The sequence below is a fragment of the Mandrillus leucophaeus genome, unplaced genomic scaffold, assembly GCF_000951045.1.
Source record: "Mandrillus leucophaeus isolate KB7577 unplaced genomic scaffold, Mleu.le_1.0 Scaffold81, whole genome shotgun sequence".
In the NCBI taxonomy this organism is placed as follows: Eukaryota; Metazoa; Chordata; class Mammalia; order Primates; family Cercopithecidae; genus Mandrillus; species Mandrillus leucophaeus.
Window position 1 is genome coordinate 1,333,135 of NW_012108808.1, and position 25,874 is coordinate 1,359,008.

A 25,874-nucleotide genomic window follows, 5' to 3' on the forward strand; every position below is an offset into this window, starting at 1 on the left:
TTAAAATTTGATATGGTATTCACTTACACTTAGCCTCAATTTAAATCAAATATATTAGTGAAATGTTTCATGTGGTCCCAGAGCCATGTCATCCAGGTATCACTGGCCTGAATCTGAACATGAGCGTGCTTTAGAGTGGCTACTGGCTCCTTGGAAATGAATAAGAAAAGTTTCCATGAAGAAGAATTTTATGAATGTCACATTATTTATCTTATAATCTTATTCGGTGATTCGTCATAGGGATGCCATTAAATATACTGGAATTCCAGTAAGGGACATAAAAAGAAATTTACTTAGAAAGGAAACATCTTCTATAAAATACAAACATTTAGTCTTGTCTAATACCAAAAAAACCCTTCAAGGCTTTATTTATGATATTCATGTCTTTTATGCAAATTAACCAGTGATCTTATATTTTTTTCCTTTCAGCATGTGGAGAAACCCTGCAAGAATCCAATGGCAACCTTTCCTCTCCAGGATTTCCCAATGGCTACCCTTCTTACACACACTGCATCTGGAGAGTTTCTGTGACCCCAGGGGAGAAGGTAGTTTATACTGTCAAGCCCACTATTTTACTCTCATATAAGTACAAAGGTTCATCATCCTTCAAACATAAATTTGCTTTTTCCTTTATTCTTGTTTGATTTTTCAAATAGACTAAAAAGTTCAGAAAATTCATAATGGGAATTTCTTAAACTCCAGGAATTTTTTTGAAATATATAATTAAAAAATTTTTAATGCAATAGGAGGGTTGAAATAATACATATTATATTCTCAGACACAAATGAAATTGTGGTAAAAATGAGTATCAGAAAGACGCTTAGAAAAATCCCCATATATTTTAAAATTTAAAAACATATATCTAGATGTCCAGTTCAACCAGGACAAGTTATAATGAAAATTGTAAACTATTTTCAACTGTAATATCAGAAAAATATTGAATACCAACCCTGTAAAATGCAAATAGAGTAGTACTTAGTTGAAAGAAAATTCACAGACTTAAATACTTATGTTAGGAAATATGAAATTCAGACCCTAAACTAATGAGCCTAGACGACCATATGAAGAGGTTAGAAAAAGAGCAATAAAATAAAAGATATTTTAAAAGTAAATAGTAAAAGATAAAGTTAATAACATGAAAACAACATATGATAGGCAGTATGAACAAAGTTCATAGTTTGAATTGATTTAAAAAAAAAAAAGAAAAAGGAAATGGGTCAGGCGAGGTGGTTCACGCCTATAATCCCAGCACTTTGGGAGGCTAAGGTGAGTGGGTCACTCGAGGTCAGGAGTTCGAGACCAGCCCGGCCAACATGGTGAAACACCATCTCTACTAAAAATACAAAAATTAGCCTGACGTGGTGGCACACAGCTGTAATCCCACCTATTCAAGGGGCTGAGGCAGGAGAATCACTTGAACCCCGACGGGGAGGGTGCAGTGAGCTGAAATCCCACCACGGCTCTCCAGCCTGGGTAACACAGCAAGACTCTGTCAAAAACAAAAGCAAGGCCGGGCGTGGTGGCTCACGCCTATAATTCCAACACTTTGGGAGGCCGAGGCGGGTGGATCACCAGAGGTCAGGAGTTTGAGACCAGCCTGGCCAACATGGAGAAGCCCTGTCTCTACAAAAAATATAAAAATTAGCTGGGCGTGTTAGCACGTGCCTGTAATCCCAGCTTCTCAGAGGCCGAGGCAGGATAATCGCTTGAACCCAGTAGGAGGAGGTTGCGGTGAGCCTAGATCGTGCTATTGCACTCCAGCCTGGATGATAAGAGTGAAACTCTTGTCTCAAAAAAAAAAAAAAAAAAAGAACAAACCCCAGGGAAAAAGATGAAAACATGTTTGATAAAGAAAGATGAAGACTAATAGAGAAAACACAATTATCTAACATTTGGGGAAAAAATTTAAAAGATTATTAGAACCATACAGTCTTTAGACAACAAAATGAGAATAAAAGAATCTTTTGAACATGACATCAATAACTTAAAAACAATGAATAAAATGGGCAAATTTCTTTAAAATATTACAACTAAGTTCTTATTCAAGAAGAAATTAAAAAGCATTTACAATAGCAAAGACATGGAATGAAGCTAGATGCCCATTGATGGTGGATTGGATGAAGAAAATATGGTACATATACACCATGGAATATTATGCAATCACAAAAAAAGAATGAACTCATGTCCTTGTAGCAACATAGATGGAGCTAAAGGCCATAATCCTAAATGAATCAATGCAGGGATGGAAATTTAAATACCACAAGGTCTCATTTATAAGTGGGAGCTAAACATTGAGCACCTATAGACTCAAACATGGGAATAAAAGACACTGAAGGCTACTAGGTGGGGGGAGCCTGGAAAGGAGGAATGGGTTGAAAAATGACCTGTGGGTAGTTTGTACTTTGTCTTTGTTTCTTATTTGCCTGGAAGAACTTAAGTACTCTCATTAGCTGTGGTGGTCATGCAATTGCAATTTTTTTTTAAAGTTTGATGTTCTTGATGATAACTGAATGGTAAGAGGAGATAATCATGCATATGGAGTTGTCCAGATTTTTGTAATATTCACAGTGGAAACTCTGATTGAAACATTTATGTAACATAAATAATTTTTAGATGCAAAAAGTTACAACTGACTTGGAATACATGAATGCATGCATAGTTCTTGATATAGTTATTTTTAATTTAAAAAGTATAAGTCTGTCGTAATATGGTTATACGTGTTGATCATTTTTTATTTAAGTTCTTTTAATAAGAGTCAGAAAATATATCTTACAAAATCACTGAAGAGTGAACTTCAAAAGATACAAATTTTGAGAACAAGTTTAAAGTATACATGATTTTAAAAAGAAAACCTCATAGAATATGAAACGTTTGGGAACAAGATTAATCGAATTAAATTGTTTCATAACAGCAAGTTAATATCTGGGAAAAGCATTTCTCCTGTCCAATTCCAAAACTCTCACCATTAGCATTCAGAGTTAATTTATTTTTCTTGTATGTGCGATTATCTATAAAACTGTATTTCTAAAAATATTGTAAATAGGAAAAAAATATATCATATTATCTATTATTTTTCTTAATATTATTTATGATGATTAGTGAATAAATTAGAGTGTTATAAGAATCTAGTGAGCAATTTTAAGTCATTTTAGTCTTTGTGTATTTATTATTTTCTTATTTTCTTTCTCCTAATATTTGGTTTCATTCTGCTGGGAATTTAACTCATTAATTTCAAGCATCTTTTATTTTCCAAAGTAAACACTGAAGGCTGTAATTTTCCCCTCAGAACTACTTTACCTGAATACCACCAGCTTAAAATAGAGAATTTGTTATGTTTCAATTCTACTTTTTTCTGTTACTATTATTTTTTCTTAACCCACATATTTTTTTCAGTAATGTGTTTTTCTTCTTTGCAAACATTTTTTCAATCATCCTTTTCTTGTTTATCCCTCCTTGAGTCACCTTTAGGTAAAGCGCTATCCTTGTGTGTCAGTTTTTGCAATAGCTTCAGGCTGATAGGACCTTCAGAGTGACTAGTATTCATAAGACTAATCTTTGCTTTAAAAATATGTTTTGTGCAATGGTTGGGTGCATTCATCTTAATTGTGATGGTCATATATTCTGTATATTATTGTTTTGTCTGTTTGATTTATCGGATATTTACAAATATTTGTCACTATGGTAGATTTGTTCGTTGCTCTTTATAGCCTTTTTAATTTTTGTTTTATATATGTTTATGCTATATCATTTTATACTCATGTTTACAATATTTTATACTCTGATGTATTAAACTATTATCACTGTATAATGAATTTCTTTATTTCTAGAGATGGTTCAGGTTAACACTCTATTTTGTCTATTATTAATAAAGCTGTACTTTATTATATTATAAAGTTCTATAATTATCTTTTAATTAATATATTTGTCAGGTATATCTTTGTCCTGCTCTAGACATCTAGACATTCAATCATTTCCAGCCTGTTGTTTCAGGTATCTAATTCAGTTTATTTTTATTTAATCAGTGGATGGCAGGTTTTGTCTTTAATTACAGTGCTTATTGTAGTTCTATTTATTGTGAGTATTGGTGTGTTTTAGGCAGTATACAGTCCAGTTTATTTTTTGTTTAATCCATGATGGCAGGTTTTGTCTTTAGTCAGAATGCTCACTGCAGTTCTATTTATTGTAACTATTGGTGTGTTTTTATTTCTTATTTGCATTTTAATACATCCTTTTTTTTTGTTCTCCCCCTTTGCCTTCTTATGCATTGAATTACGTTTTGTTTTTTTCTCATTTCATATTTTTCTCTCTACTGGTTTGAAAGTTTTAAACGTATACTCTATCATTTAGTACTCTCTTTCTACCAGCTTTCTTTCTTAATCAAGTTATATTTCATTTGTATCTTTAGCCTCTTCCCAATTCAAGAAAGGATCTTATCCCAATTCAAAAAAGGATCTTAAAACATATAAGATTATTTCCTTTTTGTAAGATATTGGTTTGCATGTTTGTTGATACCTTTTTTTAATCACACAAATGAGATACTGTTGCCTTTTGCACTTTACATTAGTTTTACATGTGCAAATACTATCATGGATTTTTATTATTTATTGTGGTAAAATAAACTACAATATTATTGTGGTAAAAACTACATAACATAAAATTTGCCATCTTACCCATTTTTAGGTGTACAGTTCAGTATGTTAAGTATATTCACATTGTTGTGAAACAGATCTCCAGAGCTTTTCATTTGGCAAAACTGCAACTCTATACTCATTAAACCAAACAAATACCTTTCCCTCCATCCCTTTGCGCCTGGCAATCATCATTCTACTTTCTGTTTCTGTGAATTTGAGTAACCTCATATGATTGGAATCATAGATTTGTCCCTTTCTAACTGGATTATCTCACTTAGCATAATGCCCTTAAGGTTCATCCATGTGACATGATTTATTTTTTAAGCCTGAATAATATTCTGCTGTATGAATACACCACATTTTCTTTATCCTTTCATTCATTGGTAGACATTTAGTTTGCTTCTACCTCTTGGCTATTGTGAATAGTGCTGATATGAATGATATGAACCGGGGATTGCAAATATCTCTCAGAGACCCTGTTTTCAATTATTTTGATTATCTATCCAGAAGTGAGGTTGCTGGATCATACAGTAGTTCTATGTTTAATTTTTTGAATAACCTTTATACTCTTTTCCATAGTCATTGCATTATTTCAAAGTCCTCGCTAAGAGTGCAAAGGGGTTCCAATTTCTTTCCATCCTCACCAACACTTGTTATTTTCTGTTGTTTTGATAGTAGCCATCCTACTGGGTGTCAGGTAATATCTCATTATGATTTTGACTTGAATTTTTCTGATGACTAGTGAACATCTTCTAGTGATAACTTGAGCATCTTTTTGTATGCTTAATAGCCATTTGTATATCGCCTTTGTAGAAACGTTTATTCAAGTCTTTTGCCTATGTTTAAATCAGATTATTTGATTTTATCTTTCAACTGTAGAAGTTTTTATATATTCTGGTTATTAAGCACTTGTTAGAGATATGATTTTCACATATTTCCTCCTCTTTCACAGGTTGTATTTTCACTCTGTTGATTGTGTCCTCTGATGAATATAAGTTATAAATTTGATGTCATACTACTTGTCTACTTTTAGTTTTATTGTCTGTGCTTTTGGCGTCATAGCCAAGAAATCATGGCCATATGTAATGACATGAAGTTTTTACCCTATATTTTCTTCTATGAGTTCTATAGTTTTCCAGTCTTATATTTAGATCTTTAATCAATATTGTGTTAATCTTTTAATGGTGTGAGATAGGGTCAAACTCCATTCTTGTACATGTTGATGTCCAGTTTCTTCAACACCATTTGTTAAAGATGTACTAAATGTTTTTATTCAGCATTCCTGCTCATGTTTCTGACTTCCATTATGGCTTATTTTGGTCCTGCCTATAGCTTACATTATAGATTTTTTTAAATTAACATTTTGTTTTTTCTGTTTGAAAATGTGGATTTTTTTACTTGAATTTACAAAAGTATAGTTTCACTGGATATAGTTGGCTGCACATTTTCCTTTGTTGTAAATAAAGCTTGCAAAAATAACTTCATTTCAAACATTTTTGATGTACAATTTTGCACATTAAAGTTATCAAAAGAGATTTAACGAGCACTAAAAATTTAATAAGTTAATACCCATATAAAATGAATGAACAAAGAATTACTCATAAAATGAAGCTGCTTAAGATGATTTCTCAAGGCAGTTTTCCCAAATTCTTGGATACCTCTCATGTAGTAAAATGTATCTTAAACGTATTATAAATCAATGTGAAGTCTATTCATTTATTTTTTAAACAAGTAAAATTCTGAAAGTCACATCTCATACAATCCAAAAAAACAGAACTATATACAGCTCATTATATGAATATAAACACATGGCTATTATATAAATAAGTTAAATCAAGCTGTATCATTTATAAATTTTATAAATTATGGCAATTGCAAGGTCTGTTTTTTTTTTTTTTTTTTTTTTTTAGATGGAGCCTTGCTCTGTCACCAAGGCTGGAGTGTAATGGCATGATCTCAGCTCACTGCAACTTTCACTTCTCAGTTTAAGCAATTCTTGTGCCTCAGCCTCCTGAGTAGCTGGAATTACAGGCGTGCACCACCTCACGTGGCTAATTTTTGTATTTTTAGTAAGGACAGAGTTTCACCATGTTGTCCAGACTGGTCTTGAACTTCTGAGCTCAAGCGATACACCTGCCTTGGCCTCCCAAAGTTCTGGGCTTACAGGCATGAGCCACCATGCCTGGCCTTAGGTTCTTTTGATTCCAATAATATGAGAGTATTTCAATGTTATAAAATATGTTAATTTGAAAAGTAATAGGTCAAAATTCAACAAAAACCTGTCTCAAAATTTCCACAAATACTGAATGAATTAGAATTCAATGTATGTTTGATGATAAAGAATTGAATAATTAGGAGTAGAAGGAATTTTTAAAAAATACAATAAATAGAAAAAATCTAGTGTTTCTTGAGTGCCTACACTATACTAGGTGCTGTGTCAAGCTTCTCTAATCTTCTCAGCACCCTACTGAGGTTAGTACTCGAATTATCTTCGTATTACAAAGAAATTGAAGTTGCGAAAGGCTTGAGTAACCTATCTAACATCACACAAGTGGCATCTGACATTTGGCAGAGCTAGTTTATTAATTTTTTCTTTAGTTATAGAGAATGTGTTTTCTTTTCTCTAAAATCAAAATAATCAACCAAAAATTGCTTAATTTAATACTAGAGGTATTCAAATAAAAACAAATACATTAAAATATGACATATTTTAGAAAACTAGAAACTTTGCTGTGGGACTAAAATAAATGGAATAACACATCATGAACTGAAATGTAAAAGTGTAGTATTATAAATTATCAGTTCTTGTCAAATTAACGTATAATAATTCCAAATTAAATTCCAACAGATTTTTGTTTTGTACCAGGTCAAATTTTTCTAGAGTTTATCTTAAAAATAAAATAGTTGGAAAATTCACAAACAATGGTAATGTGGGGGAGTGGATTGCACTATCAGAAAAACATCATGAAGCCTCAGTAATTCAAATTCTGTGGCAATGTCAAAAAAGTCTTCTGTATAAATGGACAAACTGAAAAGACCAGAATTATGCCTGAGGGCATAGAAGACTTCTGTCATATACTTATAAGGATCATTTTTCAAACAAATTGGGAAAATGGATTTTCTCAGTAAATAATACTTAAATCATTTTAAAGGATATGTGAAAAATTAAACAACTTTTACTTCATACTGCATATTTTTCTAAAGAAAACAGTGCTTTATTTTCTTTCTGAAAAAGGTATGTTGAATACATGAGTTGAAAATAAGAAAATTTAAAATAACTTGTTCGGATTATCCACATAAAATTGTTTTTATAAAAATACAAAAAGCACAAATAAAAATGAAAACGAAGACTATTATAACACATAAGGTTGAGGGACCGTTGGGTCATTCATATGTAAAGAGCTGTTATAAACTGATAAGATTCACCCCACAGCAGAAAATGACTGAGAAAGTAGAAAATTCAGTGAAGTATCAGTGCAAGTAGATATTTAATTAGTATATCAAGTTCTTTAATCTTATTCTTTATCAGAGAAATGCTATTTGAACTAACAATAATTTGGCATGTTTCACCTGTCATATTGGTAAAGATGGAATTGAATGTTAACATCAAGTGATCATAAAGATATGCAACTTCTCAAAGTAGAAATTACAATAACCTTTCAGAAGGACATTGAGCAATTTGTATTACACTTTACAAAATGTACCTGCACTTTTGCCCAGATATTTATCCTAGAGCAATTATCTGAGTGTGTGCAAAGGTAGCTGATTATTATAATAGTGAAAATTGGAAACAAAATAAATTTTGAAAACTTAAAGGAAACTCTGATTTGAGAAAATGTTTACAATATATTATGAAATATTTAAGGCAAATCAAAAGGTAGTGGCATGAGAAGTTCTGTATTTTAAATTATGTACATTAGAGACAAATTTATGGAAGAATATATAACAAAATGATGCTTATCTCTACTTGCTGAGTTTGCAAATAGTTTTTATGTCTTCTTTGTTCCTTTAAAAAATTATCTGCAATAAGCATATGTTATTTTGGGCAAGAGAAAAATATTCTCTTTAATAAATATGGTCATTGTTCAACAATAATGTGAATGTACTTAATGTGCAGAACTGTACACATAAATGTGGTTAAAATGGTAACTTTTACATGGCGCATACATATTATACCACAATTTAAAAATAAGGGTTTCAGTTCACATGCATATCTTTCTCAGATTGAGCCTTCCAAGGTACAGAGGGATTTCTGTTCAATCTAAGGCTATTCTTCATGTCGCGTGGTTCATGCTGGCAACAATCCAGAATGTGCAGCTAAGAGGGTAGCTGTGTTGAGCTGATAGAAGGGCACAGTATTGATTCTTGCATCCCTTAAAATTGACTAACCTTTGAACAAGGTCAGTCAATACTATGTCTTGAATAGACTTAATATTTTCTATTTTCCTGTATAACCCATTTAGAAGCTATTGATTATTTTTTGCAGATATTTCTTTGTAATCACTCATCTATGATTTACACATATGGAGTCAATTCACAATAGTATATTTATATTGCCAAAGATATTGCTTCAATTTAGCAATTACTGCATAAATACATTCTTATTCTATTAAAATAGATGTATCTTTTGATGTGTGAAATAAATTCTTGCTATTATAAACTTATAACCTAGTAATATAATGGTTCAACTTTGAAAAATAACTGAAAAAAGAAAATACAATTTATCACGGACTTTAGGAAAGCTCAAATCTTGTTGGAAGATCCATGCATGACTGAAGAGATGGTAGCATTCCATAAAGATTTTGAGCAACATGAAGAATTTCAAGGAACAAGGAAGGGGAAAGTAGAATCCACGTAGAATTATGTTCACTTTAAGTAAAGGAATGGGAATAGAGCTGAGATTGGAACACTTTGTCAGAGCACAATAGCAAGAAGTTAGGGATGAGTGGGATGAAGCTTATGTGCTTGAGATCATGAAAGATGAGGCAGCAAAGTTGGGTTATTACTAGAGTCATTGATTCCAAAACCCTGATGGGAAGCAAACTCTATTTAGATTACCGTGGCCATAAAGTATAGGATGAAATGGAGAAGAGTAAAATTAAAAGACAAAGTACATCTTGTGAAGCTATTACATTATATTCAGAAAAGAAGTACAGCCAGCATTGATGGCGAAAGAGGAAAAAGATGGGATATTATAGAATATCATCTATGGAATTTGACAATTAACTAGATGTAGGAGTGCAGTGGGAATTTAGGAAAAACAAGTCTTAGTCCATTAATGCCCCTATAACAAAGCACCTCAGACTGAGTAATTTATGGACAATAGAGATTTATTTCCCAGTCACAGAGGTAGAGGCTGAGAAGCCCAAGGTCAAGGTGTCTGTAGATTCAGGTATCTGGTTAGTTCTCACTTTCTACTTCTTGCATTTTCACTTGGCTGAAGGGTTGGAAGGGACAAAGGGATAAAAGGATGAACTTGTTTCCTCAAGCCCTTTTATAAGGGCACTCATCTCATTTCTAAGGGCAGAGCCCTCCTGGCTTAATCAGCTTCCGGTGGCGTCTTCTTAACACCATCACTTTGGGATTTAATTTCTAACATATGAATTTTGGAGGGACATACACATTCAAGGGAGAGGTATAAATAATGTTCTGATGAATAGTGAGTGATGATTCATCAAAATTTCAAAGTCAGATGTTATCACATAGGTTTAAGCAGAAAAAATATTTTAATAGAATAATTTGACTCCTGGTTTCCACCTGTCATCAAACTGATGTTTGTATGTTTCGGAGCATAGATAGAATAAGGAAATGGAGTAATACTTTATTTTATGTATTTTTTCAGGGTTTATATTGTGAGGAATGTCTGAATATATACCATGAAATAGTAATATGTAAGAATCTTAATAGTGCTTTGGGATTACCTGAGTATTTTTCTCCACATCATTCAACTAAAGTCTTGCGAGTTAATTCTGGTGAGATAAGCCTGATATGGTGACCTCCTGTTTACAGCAGTAAGATTCGTTGAACCTCGGAATGTTTAAGTAAACCAGCAAACTGAGAAGTTAGAACTTGAACCCAGGTCTTCTGACTCCCAATCAAGAATAGCTTCCAGATGTAGAAAAAGTTGTATTTTTTTTCCTATAACATGATACAATTTCAGAGCTGAACAAAACCTTAATGATCAGTTATTTCAGAGAGTGGCAAACATTTCTGGAAATAACATACAGTAAATATACTTGTTTTGCAGGCTACACAGTATTTGTCACAAATATTGATTGCTAACACTGTAGCATTGAAACAGACATAAACAATGTGTGGTAAAGGAATGGTTCCGATAGAACTTTTACAGAAACAGGCTTCAGGCAGAATTTGATCCATGGGTTATAGTTTACTGATCCCTGATTTACTCTCTCTGAGCCTTATTTCTGAAGAAAGAAAAATATTGTCACTCTAGAAAGTTTGTTAGACTTGTCCAGGTTTCTTCTGGCTGTAGCATAGCAATCTATTTAATCTTGATGCTTTTTTTTATCTAATTGGCAAGGTTTGTACATTCTCTATCCTCAGCCTTATAAGGTATGGTGCAAATATTATGCTAATTGGCCTTTTTGTGGTGCTCATGGAATTTGTTTAGGTAGTCAATAGTATCTTAATTGTACTGAAAAGAGTTCATTGATTATATATATCTTTCTCTGGAGACTCGCAGACATACAGTCCCTTGAAATGTTGATTTGCCTTTCTTCAGGATTCTTCACTCCGCAGCATCGGAAAACAAAGTCTTTAATAAGCACAATTGGCAGCAGTGGCATCTATTCAACGTTGCAACTTAGACTCCTAACAGTCACAGGAAATCTTAAAATTGTTCCCTCGATCTCATACTCCAAGGGAGCTATAATTAATTTTGAGTTGTTACTTATACTTAAGTCAAAAATAAAATATTTATAAAGTTGTGTTTTGTATTTTTCATTTGATCATTCTTTGGGGAAAGACGCAATATGTTTACATAAAATAACATAATGCAAAACAACCAGATATTTTCCAAGTGTGTTTGATTTGTTATTCAAGTACGAATCCTGCTAGCAACCTTAGTCGAAGGCCAGAATTTTACGTCTATAGTCAGAGCCCTATGATTTGATTTTAGAAAACCTATCTTTATTACATTTTCTGCTTTTAGAGGGCTCTGTGTTTTATGTTAATGTCAGGCCAGTTATGTTCCTCCACGGTGCGTGGTGTTTAAACCAGAAGATTAAAAACAAGTTAGAAAAATTTTCTGCTTAGAGTTATCCCCATCCAACTGTGTGTGTGAGTGTGTGTGTGTTTGTGTGTTTGTGCATGTGTTTCAAGAGATCAAATATTAACTATTTATTTGCAATCCAAACACACTTTTTAATTTTGAATGAAACTGATAATACACATACTTCTAATTTAGCTTTTCTTTTCCTCATGAAGAAGGCAGTAGAAGCTATCTGCATGTCATTATAAAACTACTCTTTCAATCTAAGGAGGAAGCCAGAATGTAAACCTTGGGGGAGTCTCTGTTTGTGTCTATATTCAAGTTTTGCTGTCTCTGCTATAATAAATGAGTTCTTATATAATCATAGAGAGTTGAAATCTTGGTGGTTGCTATAGGGAAAATATAAAATGAAAAGTAGTATCAGGCAGTGATAGTATTCTCCGTTTGGAGCAGACTTAAAGTAAACACAAAGTTAAAGGCAAAAACCAGATATTATTTCCTACTTATATCCTGAATATAGTCTAATGTTACATTGGTATTTAGAGATGTAGGAGAAAATATTTTGGAAAGTTTATAAAAATAAATGAGATACTAAAGCATTTTGAAAATCAAGTGTTGAGGATTATTGGGAAAAAATGATCAATGCTTTGCCTTTGGATATTTTGAAAATTTTTGTAAACATTTAAAAAATGGAACCTTACAATGAGGTGAAGACAAAGAAAAACAGAAAAAGATAAACTGCAAAGAAGGAAGATAAAAATAAATGAACAATTCTATTAAAACCAATTTATGGCCAAGCACAGTGGCTCACACCTGTAATCCCAGTGCTTTGGGAGGCCGAGGCTGATGGGTCACCTGAGGTCAGGAGTTCAAGACCAGCCTGGCTAACATGGCAAAACTCCATCTCTACTAAAAATACAAAAATTAGCTGGATGTGGTTGCAGGTGCCTGTAATCCCAGCTACTCAGGAGGCTGAGGGATGAGAATCACCTGAATCCAGGAGGCAGAGGTTGTGGTAAGCTGATATTGCTCCACTGCACTCCAGTCTGGGCGACAAGAGTGAAACTCCGTCTCCAATGAAAAAAAAAAAACCAAAAACTTATTCCGCAACTTAATGTACTAAATTTTTGTAAAATTACATCCCTATTTTCTTATCCTTGGCAGATTTCTTTCTTTGTTACTAGGAAAGTACATGTTAGTTTATATGGATATTTGAAACCAACTTTAGTGTACAGTTTCATCACTGATCACTGTGGTACCTAGATATGAGATGCCATGAGAAATATTTGTAGTTATCCTGTGTCACTTGGGAAAGAAGTAAGTTCATTCAGCATTGATTTGCAGTAATTAGTGCTTACCTTTATGTTAAATATTGTGTTCAAGAAAGGGGAGAAGCATATACTTTCCAGCACAGAATTGGTAATACTTTTCTGGAATATGGATTCAGTATTGATTATGTTTTTATTTTCCTTTTTTCTTTCCTTCCTCCTTCTCTCCCTTTCTTTATTATTTTTTTCTTCCTTTCTTTGTTATTCCTTGAGACTTCTTTCACATTCAGCCTTTTGTATTTTCACAAAAGAGATTTTTGAATATTGCTACAAACTATAGTTTTGTAGTAGGAACATTTCGAATACTCATAATTTGTTGCTTTTGACCAAAGTCCACCACAATTTCTAGAGTAGAGAACGGGCGTACTATGAGCCGTAAGCATCTCAGATGTTTTAAGTAGAATAGAGTTAGCATGAGTTTTTGAATGTAAAAAAAAAATCCAAATGAATTTCATTGCCTCAGATAAGCACATTTCTCGTGTAAGTCTGGCTTTACTTTCGGTGTAATCAAGTAAGAAAAAAAGAGTTGTTTGAAAAGTAAAGTCCTTTTATAAAGCAGTAAGAAAGTCGTCTTTCCTAGAATTGTCTCTTGAGTTATCTTTACACAACAGCATCATTTTGAAACAAAGCACAAAATAAGGATCATGTACAAGATGCTCTAAATGGAAAGGTCTTTGTATACACATCTTTGAATCTAGAGAAACATAGTGACATCTGCCTTTGATTATCATTAGATGGATAAATTCTAATTCTAGGACTGTATTTAAAACATTTCAACATACACAATGATATTATATGTTCTGGGAATGTGGCACATGGTGGTTATTTTTAACGTAATTATAGATGTCTGACTGGTCGTCTTTGAAATAAATTATTTTTAAAAAGGCTTTCATGGAAAAATTAGAATTCTTCATGGTTCAAGTCATGTTTATCTTGGGAAAATTCAAAATAAACTATTTAAATAAAACTTTGTTTGCTTTACAGTTGTCCAGATTAACTTTACAGAAACTTTTTGTTAATTGCTAAAATATTTAGTTTGTTCAACTACTCATATTGTACTTCTCCGGTCATTGTAAAACAGTTAAAGAAAATGGGAAAACATGGTTTCAAGGTGTTGGTTCAGAAAAAAATAGTAGGATAATTATAATACAGAAAAAGAATTAGCTGTACATGCATTTTTACTGTAAACCAGGGTTCCTTACCTCTAGGAATCAAATCGCTATATGTAGATACAATCATTTTTACTCTGTGGGTTGTTTACCTCCATTTTTCAGATTGTTTTAAATTTTACAACGATGGATCTTTACAAGAGTAGTCTGTGCTGGTATGACTACATTGAAGTAAGAGATGGGTACTGGAGAAAATCACCTCTTCTTGGTAAGATATCTTTTCCATCTTATGTTGCTATGTGTTAATTCTGTCCTGTCCAAAGAAAACCAACTGATTCTTTCAAGAGACATCTTAGAGTTAATAATGTGTGTGACTAACATTATTTTTATGTTAATTATACTTTTTTCAACCATACCAAAAATACTCGAAGACAAATGGATAAATACATTCACTGATCAACTAATTTGAGCTAGCTTAAGTTATGAGGTGGCCGCTAGGATTTGAACATAATGATTGAGAATAGCTTTCTCATGTATTGTGCCTGTCATGAGTACTCATCACAATGTTTCTGTATTTTTGCTTTAAGAATCAGTTTCAACTTAAAAAAAAACTAATTTTGGGTGTACATGTTGTGTGTTTGTGTGTTTTGTTTTTGTTTTGTTGCTAAGCCAGTGGTGTAAACTGTTAGGTACATGTTTGGTAGCTGGCTTCCTATGTCAAGCATATTAACTCTTATTATATTATAGATGTCACAATCTTGCTTCTCAGAGAGTTTTCTGTGGCTGAGAAGAGACATTTGCAGTTTGTGTCATAAACTATAGTCAGATTTGGTGCTCATGAAAGTCTGCTGCCAACATTTAACCACAGACCACACTAGTAACTTGCATAGGCAGTTTACTGTTGCCCTCTGTTTTACTCAAAGGTGAGAGCTGTTTGGAGCATGCAGGCATCCACTCTATAACTCTATATTGATCTTTTTCTGAGATAGTAACTTTTTCTTTACTCTTAGAAGTAGTTTTGCTCAGTCGAGTTGATGAACTGTGCAGCTCTTTTAACATCTAACACCTACTGAATGGGCACAATTGTATTAAAAGTGACAGCAGCCACAGTAAATCCAAGAGATCTGTAGAAATGTTTAAAAATAAAGAATTGAACGAATGTGGTAAGTCAGACTGAGGAAAACATTGTCTTCTATATTTAGTTTCTTACCCTAGATAAAGCAATTTTTTACATATGTATGCACAGGCCAAAGAAAATATTTCATTAAATTCATATTAGAGAAACAAACCTAGAGCTAAAATTCTGAACAACACTTCTTTTTAGAGCACCATCAGCATTACATGGCTCAATGTATAATGGACCACCAGAGTGAGGCAGTGTAATCATGGTTTTTATGTGAAAAGCTTTCCCTACCGTTTCTTCTAAGACCTTGCTCCAAAAAGTGCAGCACTTAGATTGGTAGCATCGAAATCATCTGGAAAACTGTTAGAATTGTAGAAACTTGGCTCCCACTCTATATCCTCTGAATTAGGGTTTGCATTTGAATAGATTTCCTAGAAATTCAGATGCACATTATAGTTTAAAACATACTGCTCTGTGTTACCTGCCTCTAATTTGCTTTGCAATTTAGGAAAATATGTCTTCACCTGTTAGCTGTTAGCATGAACTTGCTTTATGCAAGTTGGCTACCATTTTTCATACACTAAAACTATGTATGCCATTTCCAGAGACACATTAGAATGGATAACATTGTAATATGTTTGTAGAATTGTTGCATGTGCTTTATCATATTTAAGCATTTTGTGATCATGTGAAAGCTCAGAGCATAGAGGCAGAAGTAAGCATAAATATTTGTGGAAAGATGGGGAAGAAAGGAAGGAATGACAGGTATTATATTCCTTTGCTGTAATTCGTATTTCTGGATACAGAATTAGAAGACATTGGAAATCATGCTCAAGTCTTCTGATAGTATTTGTTATTCTGCCTATAACACCACAGATTATAGCTTTGTGATGACATGGAATGCGTGCAGTGATAAAAGATACCAAGAGCGGCCTCAGGGTTTTCCTAAGGAGTTGCTATTGAACCTGGGTGAATTAAGAACTCCCCTCCCAGCCAAGAGCACACTCTTTCTTTCTTTCTTTGTTGGAAATGGAATCTTGCTTTGTCACCAGGCTAGAGTGCAGTGTTGCCATCTTGACTCACTGCAACCTCTGCCTCCCAGGTTCGAGTGATTCTCCTGCCTCAGCCTCCCAAGTAGCTGGGACTACAGGCACGCACCACCATGACCAGCTAATTTTTGTATTTTTAATAGAGACGGGGTTTCACCATATTGTCTAGGATGGTCTTGAGCTCTTGACTTCGTGATCTACCTGCCTCAGCCTCCCAAAGTGCTAGGATTACAGGCATGAGCCACTGTGCCTGACTGAGAGCACATTCTTAACCAAGTCATTTCCCTGCTATTGGCCAGGTTGACAATTTGAAACCACTTTCTTAGGGTGACTTGAACCTTTTTTCTGTTTCCCGTTAAATAATATTCCCCACCTTAATGCATCATTTGACCTTTTTCAAATATTGTTTTTGAGTAACCATCTTACTTCTACATATGGTAACAATACTGACATCAGTCAGTTACTCTGAGGCTGATAGTCAAATGCTTTATAAACATATATGAAAAGACTGTTTTGTTTATCTACCATTAGTAAGTAAATATTAAGGCATAGTTGTGGCTGCAATCACTTGGAATGGAAATGTGAACCAAATCAGTGTTTACATATTATTTGTGGCTAGTACGAAAAGAACGTAGAATATAGAGTCCTATTTAGGAGTTTCTCTTTATTCTTTTATTTCTTTTAGGTAGATTCTGTGGGGACAAAGTGCCTGAAGTTCTTACTTCTACAGACAGCAGAATGTGGATTGAGTTTCGTAGCAGCAGTAATTGGGTAGGAAAAGGCTTTGCAGCCGTCTATGAAGGCAAGTCACATTGAATTTTAGAGAGTAGTTCATCTTATACCTCAACAGAAATGTTCATTTCTTAATTTCGTTACAATGACATTATTACCATATTGTAAAATTATGAATTTTTCTGAATCTGTGTTATATTCATAGAGATAATTTTAATAAAAATACTCAGTAAATTTAATTGCAAGAACAACCTGTTTTCTAGTATCCGTGATGTAATAATACCTAAATGTGTTCAGGATGTGTGGAGAAAAAAGCAAATGGCACAAGCATTCTTAAAGTTTCATTGTTTCTTGATAGTTTTAAAACATTATGAAGAAATTATCATTTTCCTTTGTACTGATTTTGTGTCTGTTTGGTCCCTGTATTCCTGAAATACTTTTTATTAGAGGAAATTGCACAGAAAGCAATTGTGGCGATTTCTGGGGCATGCTTTATCTAAATAAGAAAGTCAGCATTTGAGGAAGGACTTATAAAATGCTTTGTTTTATCCTTCTCTAAAACAATAAACTGGCATTGTGCTTTCTTGGCTTTAAAACCAAGCTCCTTTCTTGCCAGGTTGTGGGTGGAGGAGACACTTCCTAGTACAGCAGTTTATGTAATTTTGAAGACAGAAGATTTCTGCTTCCCTTAAACTTTTAAGTAAATGGAAGCATTTTGTTTTAAGGATTAACTGCCTAGTAGTGAAGAGGATTATTTGGAGGGAGTCACAGACGCTGCGCTCATGACACTAACTCACTGCCAGAGACCCAGTGAGTTCTGTTCAGGATGAGACTCCTGTTTTGATGAGCTCTTTTACCTGCAGTCGAAAGACCAAAGGAAGCAGCTCAGAGAATCACAGAACAAACTCACAGAGAATAAATTCACAAAGCCACTAAAGGTTTTTAAAGGTTAAAAAATACCTTTTGGTTAAGATAGGATTAAAATTTATTTATTCCTTGACCATTATCTAATATTTGTAGTTATTTGACTAGGTTTTTTTTTTTTTTCTTTACCATATAAATATTTACTACGTTACAATCAGTCAACTTTGATTTTTATAGCCTGGTCTTTATGTACTGAACTACAGGAGCTGAACTTCAATGTTAACCTAGAAGAAAATGAAAACGAAATGGCATGTCTAGGCGTAGTTATTTGTTTGTTTTTTGGCTTTCTTCAGCGATCTGTGGAGGTGAGATACGTAAAAATGAAGGACAGATTCAGTCTCCTAATTATCCTGATGACTATCGCCCGATGAAAGAATGTGTGTGGAAAATAACAGTGTCTGAGAGCTACCACGTCGGGCTGACCTTTCAGTCCTTTGAGGTAAAGTCTTTTAGGCTATCTTCCTGGCACATATTCTCCATAAATGACAATGGCATTGAAGAGAATCCTCATTAAATCCGCAAAGAAACAGAGAGTCAGCCTTTTAATCAGCAAAGAAGCAAAGGATCGCTCATAAAATGCAACATCAAGAGCCTAAGAGTTTTTTTTTTTCTTCTTTCCTCGTTCACAGACATTTTCAAGAAGATTAAAGTGAGTTTACATTATCTGTGCTATTTGAATTAGAATGTTTGAAGTACTGACAATAGTTTCTTTTGACAAATGCACAGGCTGATTTCACAAGAGGGTCCATTAAGTAATAGAAGTTTTATTTCTCTTCTAAACTAAGAGGTTAAAAGGTAGACAGTCTTCCTTGTAAGAGGAACAAAACATTTTTCACCTTTTTTTTTTTTTTTTAACCATTACACAGATCATTGTTTATATCAAAAATAGGGATTTTAAGTGTTCTTATGAGCTTTCAACCTCCTTAAAAATATTCGTCAGGGAGATCAGCAGCATCGTTGTGTTATTAGAGGAAGGGCCAGAAGAAATCAAAGTCCAATCAGAAATTTTGGATCAAAGTCTGGATCCAGAACTAACACACTGGCCCATGGGTCATTTTTGCGGGATGAAAGGCACTGAGTTAAAGATTTAAAGTGAGGAAATAGGGGAATTTCTCAGGAACTCCAGAGTATGTTTAAATGAAAGAGTTGGTCTAGAAATTGAGAGTTCAAGCTGAAGTGGAGAGGAACAATGAGGTCCTGGTGGTAGGTCCCAGCCAGGGTTAGAAATTTAGATGCATGATTGGAGATGGAGACTTTACTGATTGGAAGATTCATTCACTAAGTGATCAGAAGGCAGTAGTGAGCTCTACTACCCATTGGGTAGTAATGAGCACTGTGAACACTACCTACTTAGGGCAGTGATCATGGTCATGGTTGTGCGTCTGCACCTGCAGCAGGAGCACCAGGAGAATCCAGGCATTGCCAGTAAACCCAGAGAATCTCTCATCCTCATCTGCAAGCCTGTGCATTCTGTTTCTTCAGTACTTGTCTCTGCCCCCTTGCATGTACCACGCAGATGTACTTCCTTTTGTTACCAAAATATATACTTTCTACTTTAATCATCATGTTGTATTTTATGCTCCTGATCACTTTATTTATTTATTTTTGTACTTTTGGAAACTTTGATTCTGCCATTATTTGATTGACAGTTGAACTTTGTTATTTTAATGGACTAATAGATTTGCAAATACTGTTCAAATAGACCAGTTTATGGTTGACAGTGAACTAAAATTGAGTAGAAAAATTTCACCCACGATTTAGACCAAAAAAAGGCTGATAAAAATTATCTAAGCAATGCCTGTATCTGCTGTGTTTTGTGATATTTCAAGAATAAAGAGATTAACTGTGTTTTAACATGTAATTCGGTTTTTTTGTGGAATTCTACTATAGACATGATGCCAGAAAATGCATTCATTCCATCAACCTGAAAACTGATGCGTGAAATTGCTACCTTAGTTGATTTGTACTTTATTTTTTATTTATCAATGCAATAACAGTGATAGTCTTCAAAAATAAGATAGCATAAGGACAAATGAAAAAGATTTGCACCTCAGACACTTATAATTATGCCTGACACACAATAGTCACTTAATAAATACTTGCTTACTGAGTGAATGAATCAGTGATGACTATACTTCATGACCTGGGAAAAATCATGTCATAGGATGGCTGAGAGTACATTTTATTTATTGTCTCTAGTTTCCTGTCCTATCTTCATATTACTTTATTTCTATATGTTTCTGCCTCCCTCATTTATATGTTAAACATATTTTGATATCTGGTAGATCTCTTGTCTTTAAATGACCAAAACTGAACCCTTGCTTATTTTGTCTCACTCATTAAGCCTACTCTTCTTCTATTTATTTCAGTACTATTTCAGTACTTTTTGTCCCCGCTTATCCAAGGAACATCCTTAATTGTACCTTTTCTCTTAAGCCCTGCAGCCAATCTATCAGCATATTTCAGTTGCTTTGTCTCCAAACTATACCCCATACACGATGACTTTACACCACCACTGTTCTCACCGTCCCCCTCTTTGCTTGGAATTCACAGAGAGAATCTCGGGTCTCTACTCTTGCTCTGCATATCCCGTTTGTCACCTCACAACCAGCGTGATGCTTTTACAATGTACGTTAGATTATGACACTGCTCTACTTACAGGGGGTTTCCATCACACCTAAAATAACACCTAGACTCAATTATCATGGGCCACGTCACTTGTGATTTGGTCTTTGGCACCTCCTCACTTCCTCTGTGTCAGCTCGTCTCACCCTCTTTCTCTTTCTCAGAAACACCAACCTCACTCCCATATCACAGCGTTTACCACTGATGTTCCTCTGCCCCAGGTCTTTGCTTTTACTCTCCTGTTGCTTTATTTGGATCTCTGCTTAATTGCTGCCTTCTTAAAAAGTTCTTGGCTGATAACACTACTTAAAATATTGTCTTACCTACAATTATCTCTAAATCATCACTCTGTTTTATTTTTAGTTAATTGCACTTCCAACTACTGGAATGTATGCTACAGATCTCTTTATGTACATGTTTATTATCTGTCTCTCTCACTAGATTATGTCCACCACCGGATTGGGTTCTTACCTGTGTCTCTGATCATTTTATCTCCAGCAACATTGTTTGTGAGATAATGTTTGATAATAGACAAGATAAATGGATGGATAGATTATACGTAAATCAATGTTTGAGTGTGTGACAGTTGACGAATGGAAATGAATACATCCTTTCTTTATTAAAGGCTAGTAAGTTTCCATGCCTTTAATAAGGAGGGAAACAAGCCTGGATAGATAAGAAAGATTTAGATTATGGAGTACCTGGTATGCTGAAGTTAGACTGAATTTAGACTAGAGGTGCTGAGTTTCAAGAAATTCACAAGTAACAGGATTTAAAGGTACCTAATAAACATCTAAATCTTCCAGGTAAGGAAACTGAGTTTATGCCGTTAACCTAGTATCACACAGGCAAGTACTAAAAGAGCATTAAAACCCAGGTACATTTGATCCTGATTTTATTTGCAAATTTGCCTATTTACTAAAATTTTGGAAGCCTAAAATTAATATTTGCAGTGCCTTCTGGATCATTCACAGATGTGTACACAGCAGCAAATTTTGAGTCACCTAATGTGCCCATTGCCAGTTGTCATGTGCCTTACTGAGAAAATATGTGTGTCAGATTATCTTCGTTCAGACATGTATGGTGTATATATAGTGCTGTTGGGTGAAAGTTCAGTATTAATAAATGGGCAACCTGTATTAATGCGTCTTTAAACAGAAACACACAAAAACAAAATGTTGTGACTAGAATCTCACAGGAACTCTAACCCTGGGAGCAATGAATCAGCACTTGCTAGTTCAGTATTCTGAGCAACTGAATATAATGTAACTAGTATGAATATCAAGAATCAGCTTTATATATTTTCTTATTTGTTCTAATAGTCATTAGGTGGTTGTTTAATTTAGTCAGTTATCTGTTTATATCAATTCTTTTGTTTACCTGTGTTTCCAATACTCTGTGATTTTACCTGACAAAGTCCAGTTTTTATTCACTGATTCTAGTCTTTGCCTTATTTCAAAAACTGTTTATATTTTTATTTATTATTCTTTTTTTTTTTTTTTTGAAATGGAGTCTCACTCTGTCACCCAGGTTGCAAGGCAGTGGTGTGATCTCGGCTCACTGCAACCTCCACCTCCCGAGTTCAAGAGATTCTCCTGCCTCAGCCTCCCGAGTAGCTGGGACTATAGGCACATGCCACCACGCCCGGCTAATGTTTTGTATTTTTAGTAGAGACAGGGTTTCACCATGTTAGCCAGGATGGTCTCTATTTCCTGACCTAGTGATCTGCCCTCCTTGGCCTCCCAAAGTGATGGGATTACAGGCGTGAGCCACCGCACCTGGCCTTGTTTATTATTCTTTATGTTACTGTATTCCTCTTCAGATATAAGGACCATAAAGATAAACTTGTCTATCATGCTGTTGAAATCTACTTTAAAGAACTTCTTAGCTGTCCATCATTTATACCTCTATGTGAATTTATGTCATGGCACCTTTGCCAGTGCCATTTGCATTTTCATGAAAGTGCTGAAACAAAGTCTATGTGCCTTTGTCAATGAGTTTCAGGAATCTTTGAGCAGGAAGGAACACTATTTGGGAGGTAATAGAATCTTGATGCTTCTGTATTTATACCCTTTGGGAAGTGCTGTGGTCTGGATATTTGTGTCCACCCAAAATTTATATGGTGAAACATTAATTCCAAAGGTGATGGTATTAGCAGTGGGGTCTTTGGGAAGTGATTAGTCATGAGAGTGAAGCCCTCATGAATGGAATCAGTGCTCCTATAAAAGAGACCTAGGGGCTGGGTGCTGTGGCTCACGCCTGTGATCCCAGCACTTTGGGAGGCCTAGGTGGGTGGATCACCTGAGGTCAGGAAGGAGTTCAAGACCAGCCTGACCAAACTGGTGAAACCCCATCTCTACCAAACATACAAAATTAGCTGGGCATGGTGGCATGCGCCTGTAATCTCAGCTACTGGAGAGGCTGAGACAGAAGAATCTCTTGAACCTGGGAGGCAGAGTTTTCAGTGAGCCGGGATCGCACATGCCATTGCACTCCAGCCTAGGCAACAAGAGCAAACTCTGTCTCGAAAAACAAACAAACAAAAAGGCCTAGGGATCTTCTACCATGTGAGCGCAAAATGAAAAGGCACCCCTTGTGAAGAGGGCCCTCACCAGACACTGAATCTGATAATGCCTTAACCTTTAACTTGCAGCCTTGAAAACTATAAGACATAAATTTCATGGTTTGTAAGCCACACTATCTATGATATTTTCTTATAGCATCTGGAATGGACTAATACAGGAAGCTTTCTCTCCTCTGGTGGTCATTGGATACATTATTTCTTAAGACCAATATACTGAAGTGAGTTTGTATATGAATATAGATCCCCTCTGAAAGTAATTTGGAAAGCTTGTTTTCTATTTAGCAGCAGAGTCATTTGTAAAGAAGCTTCTGGTACTATTATTTTATTTGAGAACTTTTTCAGTAAGAAGAAATAAAAAGAGAAAAAGTTTGGAAGGCTGGAAATGTTTACAGTAATAACTTCAAAGGAATGTCACCAAAGCAGACAAGAAGTGAAATAAACCTGGAGCTTACTTTTGTTTAAATTGAAATTACCACATACATTAGTTCAAATGGTATTAAGTTTGAGGTACTTGTCAACATGATTACACATTCTGATTTGGTGATACTTTCCTTACGAAAACCAGAGCTGATAAATACCCTTAACAATCACAGCAGCAAGCTGAAACATTCTAAACTATGTACATACGTTTTTATCTTGGTACTTGGTAGACTGCTTGTCTGAAAGTAATCCTTTAAATCCTTTAAATATTTTTTATTAATTTATGATAAGTAGGCTAGTCTTTGTGAATGAACTAAAAAGCCGAGATAAGGAGGTTTTAATTAGTTAAGGATTTTCTGCTTACCAGGTACTATTTCTGGGAGCTTAGCTGAGAATATATTTTGGTAATGACTGTAAAAAAGAAGAGTAATGCAGCTCTTCCTGAATTACGGCCTAGGCTATCATTGTATCTGAAAGATTAGCACTTGTTAGTTTCAGTAAACTTGCCCAAGGTTCCACAGTTGGTAGCACTATGATCAAAACCAAGGCCTGGCTCTGCGCATTTATGTCACCGGGTCTAGTAGTAAAGAGAAGCATCAGTGTTCTATTAATATAATATTATGACATTCAATTCTTTCCTTTTGTAACTATCTTCTCTTGTACATTTTTGTTGTTTAATTATTATGTGTCAATCGGGGCATGTCTGTTTTATTCACCACTGTTCACATACTGTCAAGTGAAGATTATTTGGCCATAGCAGGTTTACAATAAAATGATTAAATTTATGAGTAAAAATACTTGTATCATGGAGAAAAAATGAAGTGGCAGCAGTTAAATAAACCGTTCACATGAAAATAAACCTAAGCAAGACCTGTGACGTTGCTTTTAACATGTTTGAACTTTTTTTTGAGCTGTAATTATTCATGTGTTGTGTCAACTTTAAATATTAAATTTTACTGCTAATAAACATTAAATAAGATAACATAATTTAAAATAATTATGTATTAAGCTTTTCACCTTTTTACTCATTATTCCTTTTGTTTATACTATTATTTGCTAGACTTTACTAGATTTTTCTCATTATAAAAATTATTTTTAATTTTTAATGATAAATGCTTATTTGCATTATTTTTATTAATCAGTTTAACATTTTCCCCCAAAGCATAAAACAGCTTTAACATTGCTCCAAGTGTGTATCATTTAAAATACTATTATCTCTACAAGTTGTATCATTTACATTGCATTAGTTATATCTGATTATATTAGCTATGTTGTAAAGCTACATTGTAACAGTCATGAGAGCTATATTTAATTATAGTAAAATATACATAACATAAAATTTCCCATCTTAACCAGTTGTTAAGTGTACAGTTCAGTAGTGTTAAGTAGATTAGAAATGGTCAAGCAATTTCCAGAACTCTTCATCTTGCAAAGCTGAAACACTATCTCCATCACACAAAAACACTCTAATTTTTTCCTTCTTCCCCGACGCCTTATGGCAACCTCCATTCTTTCTGTCTGTATGAACTAGAGAACTTTAGGTACCCCTTATTAAGGTGGAATATTATTCCATTGTATGTGTATACCACATTTTATTTATCCATTCATCTATCAATGAACCTGTGGATTGCTTCCACTTTTTGGCTATTGGGAAGATGCTGCTATGAACATATGTGCGCAAATATCTCTACAAGACTGTGCTTTCAATTCTTTGGGGTATTTGCCCAGAAGTGGTATTGCTAGATCATATGGTAATTCTATTTTTAATTTTTTAGGGAGCATGGGATACCTTTTACTAAAAATTATTATCTAGAAATTTCTAAGTGTTCAGATATTTTTATAAATAAGTAGATACTGCAATAGATATTTGTGCAATGGTATTTTGATTTGGAAATTTGGTTATCAAATGAAGGCAAGCATGTGAGTGGGTCCCAAACCTGGGCCTGACCCCTACCTCCAGGGCTGGCTTTCCTTCAGTGTCAGAGCTCACCCACTTGCACTGACCACTAAACTCTGTACAGGTTGGCAGGTTTAGAATGAGAAGTTGATCACTTTTGGTTAACTTACTTCCTTTCCTTCCTTCCTTCCTTCCTTCCTTCCTTCCTTCCTTCCTTCCTT

At 34.3% G+C, this 25,874-nt stretch overlaps 1 protein-coding gene across 4 annotated transcripts in view; it reads left to right on the plus strand.

The window, feature by feature from the left end:
• Positions 1–25,874, plus strand: part of TLL1 (tolloid-like 1) — a 244,888-nt gene that overhangs the window by 166,683 nt on the left and 52,331 nt on the right. For 2 of the 4 annotated variants that reach the window (XM_011967784.1, XM_011967785.1), the window contains exons 9-12: positions 430–545; positions 14,465–14,567; positions 17,157–17,273; positions 18,421–18,566. In XM_011967784.1, coding sequence (XP_011823174.1) covers positions 430–545; positions 14,465–14,567; positions 17,157–17,273; positions 18,421–18,566 — 482 coding nt within the window. Of the gene's footprint in view, positions 1–429; positions 546–5,583; positions 6,111–14,464; positions 14,568–17,156; positions 17,274–18,420; positions 18,567–19,521; positions 19,591–25,874 lie in introns of those variants that run through there. The other 2 variants (XM_011967783.1, XM_011967786.1) reach the window with 2 other exon arrangements.